Source organism: Coptis chinensis, chromosome 6, assembly GCF_015680905.1.
Source record: "Coptis chinensis isolate HL-2020 chromosome 6, ASM1568090v1, whole genome shotgun sequence".
NCBI classification, from domain to species: Eukaryota; Viridiplantae; Streptophyta; class Magnoliopsida; order Ranunculales; family Ranunculaceae; genus Coptis; species Coptis chinensis.
In genome coordinates this window covers 11,747,026-11,753,326 of record NC_141461.1, presented here as the reverse complement: position 1 = coordinate 11,753,326, position 6,301 = coordinate 11,747,026, and the positions used below count along the sequence as shown (strand labels likewise).

The window sequence follows — 6,301 nt, the reverse complement described above, 5'->3', positions numbered from 1 at the left end:
AGCCCGTCAACAAGTAGCACTAAGAAGATAATCAAGCCAAATCCGGTTTGGGCAAAACTTAAACTCTTTTTCAATAGCTCTGAGCAAATGCAGTCCATACCTGAAATCATTGTTCTCATAAATTCCGAGAAAATTTTGATCAAGAACAGTGTAAGCATACTTTACATCGAGATATAATAATATCTTGAGATGGCCCATCACCCAAATTAGAAAAGGCTGGTCCTCTGAATCAATTCTGACACTCTCGCCGTTTAAGTCTATGCTTCATCCCTCTGCAGGGATTTTTGCAATTCCAAAAGAAACTCGAGAAAGGCATTGAAGTCTTGGTTAGATTTCACGTATTTTTTTTCCCTGCTTACACTTTCCAAGATTCACACGAAACTCTATGAGGTTCTTAATATTTTTTTTGAACGGCAGGTAAAAGGAATTTGAAAGAATCATCGACCATATCTGATATCTGTGTACATCTTGTCAACTACATCAATAGCTTTTTTAATCTGTTCTGAACTACAAAAATACACAATGAGAGCTTCGTACGATTTGAATGAAGGTATCACGTCAAGCTTCTGATGCATCGTCTCAAAATAATATTCCGTCTTATAAATTTTCCCCATGTGGCATATGCACAGATGAAGTATGATATTGTTGGGTTGTGGAACCGTGAAGCTTTGCTCCGGTGTCCGATGCCGCATTATCGACTTTTGATCTGTTTGGAGAAGGAGGTGCACCCTGCGCTCCATTTGGCCTTGTAGGAGGCACACGCCGCGCTCATGCTGTGAGAAATTCACTGGAAGTCAGCAAAGAAGGGGCGCGACCCGCGCTCGCCCATGTCTTGGTCGAGACGCACCCGCGCTCATGCTTTCCGAAATTTTCACTGATTTTTGATATTTCAGCCTAAAGCCCATTTTCTCACATTTTTCTATTGAGCTAGGGTTGAAATAGAATAAGGTTTTGAGACAATTTTGAGAGATTAATTTCTTGGATATTGTGGGAGCTCTATTGAGCTAGGGTTTGAATGAAGCCTCTTGTTCTTGATTTTTGCTACCTCTTGTAAACTCTCCAATCTTTACTATAAAGGAAACTCGGCTCTTGTGTGGACGTAGGTAACATTTATCGAGTCACTTTAAATCTTTGTGTCTCTTTGCATTATTTACTTCCATAATTATTGTTGTTATGAATTGTGATGATATATTAGTGGTTTTGCTATGTTGAGTTTGTTGTGATAACTACTAAAGTCTTGCGTGGGTGATTTCCTTGGTGTGAGCTCCAAATTGAAATTATTTGGGATGGAAAGTAACTAGATTGAGGTGTGACTTTCTAGTTAAATCTCCCAATAGATATATCTTCTTCTTTAATCTCAGTTGATTTCAACACTCGAATGAGTTGCTCAGCAAGATTTTGCAATTGTTGTTTTCCCAAGCACTTGAAAATGTTTGTTACATGATCAATGGATGAACATGGGTCAACAATAAGAAGGCGTTGCAGAAGGACCTAATTCTTCCAACTCTTCCTTGGACATCTCTTCCAATATTCTTTCCGTCCCAGTAACCAAGTCTACTGAGAATTCATTTTACCTGTATTCCACGAAACCGAATAGTTCCTATAAAGCTCACAACGATAAGGTGTACTAGTACTGCTCAACGAGTCATTCTTTGAACATGTTATGGTAGAAGTCGACATACATCTCCACCATGACCCAACATCTAGCAAAGTCGGTAAAATTTTTGGGTGATAATAACAGAGGTCTGGGGCTCAAACCCCGCTGGCATCAAAGAGTTACTGATCTCATTTAAAAACAGACTTACCAATAAAAAAAATAAAAAATAAAATCTGGAACTGTCTTCTTTCCACATATTGATTTAGAGAATGACAAAACGACTTCGAAAGTGCCTTGGGCTACTAGGATTTGGATGTGGGGAGAGGTATATAAGGCGCTTGGAGTTTGGGTTTTGAGAAAAGGGGAAGCCATGGATGAGAGATTTAAAGAGTGAGAGTATAAAGCCTAGGATGAGGTTTATATATAGTTACCTTATAATCATTTTTTGTCTCTGAGAATCTCAAAAGTCTGCCTTAGCGATGAAACTTCTGTTTTAACGTTCATGGGGTTCTCCACTCTAAGTCGAAGGTCCAGGCTCAAATCCCTTGTTGGTATGATACTAAGATACACAATGCTTGAATTCTAAATGTAGCATTGTTTCGTTCATTAGCTTGAATTTTGAAAAGGGTCTCAAAGCAAGCAACTAAAAGTGTAATCATTTATATGACATAAATCAATTTGTAATTCTTAACATCTTCTTCTTTATTTCAGTTAATAACTTTCACTTTGTAGAGTGTTTATCTTTATCTTTTTTTTTAGCTTTCACAGAGTCTTCAATATTTGTAAATTTTTTGGGCTAATTATGAAAAAATAGGAGACAAATAAGATACAATCAGACAAATAAAGAATTTCCAACTTTGGGTGGGAGCAGCAAAGTACTTTTCAAAACCAAAAGAGATATTTTCTGAACTAGGGTATCCTATGTTTAAGGCCCTTCTAAGAGAATATGATTTGAAAGAACTCATGGAACTGTATAATCTTCATCAGTAAGAAGAAATTAGGAGGATACAATTACAATTACTACTGTTCAATACGTCAACAAAATTTGGACATTTACTATTTGTGGGCGTCCAAATTTTGAAGATCGAAACAATCATGTTGTTGAACATGACAAAGGCATAGGTTAACGCATCAGTGTATACGAACAATTATGCATAAAAAAGGGTATCATGTATGAATAGGAAGCCATTTGGCCCATGAACGATACAAAATAATATTGTTGTTGAATATTACGAAGGCATAGACTACAACATCAGCGTATACATATCACTACCAGAATTTTGGCAAATTGGAACGGATGGGACCGCTCTTGTTTGGTGTGTGCCAAAAATAGTTAAAAATAAACTGCCGAATTAGTAAATTTGTTCATATCTTAGCGACGGACTTAACAGGAACGGATCCAGTCCGTTCCAAATAGGGAAAAATGGTGTACTGCTACACACTATTTCGTATAAAAAATTCATGTATGAACAGGCAGCCATTTGTCTCCTTCTATGAACGATATGCTCATAAATGGACGTGCTTCAGCTAGGCTAAGTTGTTTACTGTATGAGACCCTTTTACTGCGGTTGGCTCCAGGTCCAGAGCAACCATATTCACCAAAGAAGACAGTCCTATCATAAAATCAAATAAAACATAATATTTGGAGCATTAGTGATTTAATACCATTACGAACATAATTAAGCAATGGACTTAGAAATTATAAGACACTTTAAGTAGTGAATTTACATACCGGTGGTAAGTTGGTTTACCCATATCATTCCATCCATCCATGGCGATTATGTTAGCCATGTTCGTATTGATGAACACAACAGTGGCATAAGCACGATATGCTCTGCCAAGCCATGCATTGCCCTTTCCAATAATCTTACAGTTCACAAAGGAAAAACCTGTGTTACTGTCCAACGATTCTCTTGCTTGGGCTGTGATCATTCCGCGGTGATCACTAGAGATGAGGTTTAGAGTGCAACCCTGTTCAAACAAAAATATCAGCATATGGAGGTGCACTTAGTCAGAGATGAGAATGGAACCTTATATATGGGAAATATACTTGGATTTATTAATGGTTGTCTTAAGTCTTCGAGAGATTGCAAAGCCGACTGAGATATAATACAATTCAGGTATGATTTGAACGTACTCACTTCTGGCACTTAAAATCAACCAGGGAAGCCGTCAAGCTAAATGAGGGGTAAGTGCCTAGTGCAGGATATCAAGATTTAATTAACTGGGTTGAGGAATGTGTTAGCTTAGGGGTCTACATATATAACCCTAAGGTCAGAAATAAAACTCTACTGCGTACCTCAAAAAGCGATCTAGCATCACCAAATATAAAGTCAGTCGCTCCTTCAATGAAACAATCTTTGTAATAGTGCTTCCCTCTGTTGTCCAAGACAGTATCTTGTATACCATAAAACCCACATCTATAAAAGGCTGCCTGATCTGCTTCAATATTGACAGCAACTGCTTGTGCTCCCTTTCTAACACCATCAGGAGGAGGAGCAGTATTCTTCTCAAATGAGAAAAGTGCATAAAAACCAACGTAAGTTTGGTCGACGAACAAAAATTTCATCAATGAAGATACTATCTTATTTGTATTAGATGGTATAATCAATTAATTTTATATACCTTGAAACTGATATCGTAAGCAGTAAAGTTTGATGCAAAGATCCCTACTGTGTGGCTACTTGTTGTTCCTTTGGCAGACAATGCTGTATCATTCCAGGCGATGATGGTTGTCTGATATCCTTGACCTTGAAATATTACATTGGACTTGGTTCTATCGACTATTACCTTTTCCCTACCGGCAGTGAATGAGGAAAGACAAAAATAAATCAAATTTTAGAAGTAAAATATTTTAACTAATAATAATAGGACATCAAATTTCATATCTAGTGATTACTTAGAGTTGTGTGAAGTATATATATCTTGGAAAGTGCATGTATTTGTAGCCCCAAAAGTGCGAACATATGTGGGTGTATACACTAGCATTACACATCGTACAAAGTCTCATGCGTACAGAACTAGGTTCCAGCATTTGTTTTTTGACTTTTTTCCAATCTAAAATTATAACAACATATTTTCTCAATCTAAAACTGTAAATTTACTAGCAGCTATCAAAGGATAATGTAATGAGACTCTAACCTGTACGTCCCTGGGCCAATGGTGATCAACGTCTTCGAACGGCAATTTGGTGGAACCGCATCAACAGCTTTTTGAATGCTTGTAAACTTAGCATCGTGTCCATTCAAGCTAACTTTGAGTACTAGACCAACTTCAGCATGGAATGTACTTGGCTTTAAACGCTAAAAAGAACCAAGGTAATTACTAACACGTACTAGAATAGCGGTAAACTGTTCTTTCCCCCTTCCGAATATCAGTACTGTTTATAAAGGGTGAGTTTTGTAGTTTGTTTACTTGGCACTTGTATCCATTAACATGAAAGAGTGAGTAGAGGTCTTGCACGTTGAGACAGTGATATATTATTAGTGCACATGAAACATTTTAATGGATCACCCAAGAAAAACATTGCACCTCTGACCTCTCAATCCCTATGTGCAACATTTAACACCAAAGTTTAAGAATTGATTGGCTTGTACGTTAGAGCATGCATCACCTATTATATATACCAATGCAAGTAGATTGTGTCACTTGAAAAAAGTAATGATTTTCATTTGGATTATAACAAAACTCACCGATTTACTCTCGACCTTCCCATTAGCCACCGCTCCAGGAGCCGCCGTTGATGAATCATCTTTTTGGGCTGTAGATGGATCTTCAGTTGCACCCCTCGAAGTAAAGTTAAAAGAGAAAATAAGTAAACATGTAAAACATACATAGACAGAGTTCTTGTTCAAGGCCATCATTTATTCCAACCTTGAAGTAAAAGGTGTGGTTTAATGATGATGATAAAATGAAACCTATTTTATAGTTATCTCCTATCCTCAATTTAGAACACTTCAAATTCTGTTTAACAGCATTTGCTAAATTTTAGGAGAGATTTCGTTGGTTAAAACTACTATATTCTAATGACCAACCGCTTTTTGGCATTTTTTTTGGTAGTTGCATTGTTATTTCAAATATCTTGTGTTTTTAGCTTTTTTTTGGGTGTATTGAGTTGTCTATTGCATAGTGGGTTCCGCAAAAGAAATTTTTACCAGGAAAATGTCAATACCTGTATCTCCAAATTTTGCTATCGCTATTCATGGTCTGATGAGCCATATATTTGCATGAATTTATATTGCTAAATTAGTATTAACTATTACTTTCTCAACATTCCTACATATTCTCCTTGATTCAAGCAGCATTTTATAGCCAGATCCAATTCATAGGAAGAGGCTCTGCTTCTTCTGCAACACCAGGCCGGCCAGCTACTCCTTGCCATAATCGGCAACAAAATTCAATTTAAACCAACCAATATAATCGTATACTATTTTCCAGCCATTCCATTTTATTCAGGCACCACAAAGATTGTACAACAGCAAAGTTTCATCGGATGGAGTATTATTTTATTTTATTTTTTTCTTGTGGTCATCCAATATGCTTAGAAATAAAAGTATTCATCTGGGTGCTCCACGTACGTTGACACCCAGTTGTAATGAAGAAGAACAATAAACCACTACTGCAAATAATAGTGATCCAGTGACAATACAAGAACAAATGTAATACAGTCTCTGAAAATAACAGAATGGACAAACAGTTATGTAA

The 6,301-nt window shown here is 36.8% G+C and overlaps 1 protein-coding gene across 1 annotated transcript; it reads right to left on the bottom strand.

The window, feature by feature from the left end:
* Positions 1–2,799: 2,799 nt before the first annotated feature.
* LOC147491451 (putative pectinesterase 14) lies at positions 2,800–5,544 on the bottom strand. Its single transcript, XM_086565832.1, has 6 exons — positions 5,290–5,544; positions 4,739–4,899; positions 4,223–4,394; positions 3,897–4,103; positions 3,330–3,568; positions 2,800–3,210 (listed from the first exon to the last, which is right to left on the bottom strand). Exons 1-6 carry the CDS (start codon positions 5,458–5,460, stop codon positions 3,057–3,059), a joined length of 1,104 nt encoding a protein of 367 aa, XP_086421958.1. The 5' UTR covers positions 5,461–5,544; the 3' UTR covers positions 2,800–3,056.
* Positions 5,545–6,301: the final 757 nt, after the last annotated feature.

Excerpts from the sequence above, each read along its gene's own strand:
- LOC147491451 (XM_086565832.1), bottom strand. The coding sequence starts at position 5,460 with ATGATGGCCTTGAACAAGAACTCTGTCTATGTATGTTTTACATGTTTA. Across the intron at positions 4,104-4,222 it reads CTTACGATATCAGTTTCAAG|AATACTGCTCCTCCTCCTGA; the intron begins GTATATAAAATT and ends TCATTTGAGAAG. Across the intron at positions 3,569-3,896 it reads ATGCTAGATCGCTTTTTGAG|GGTTGCACTCTAAACCTCAT; the intron begins GTACGCAGTAGA and ends TTGTTTGAACAG.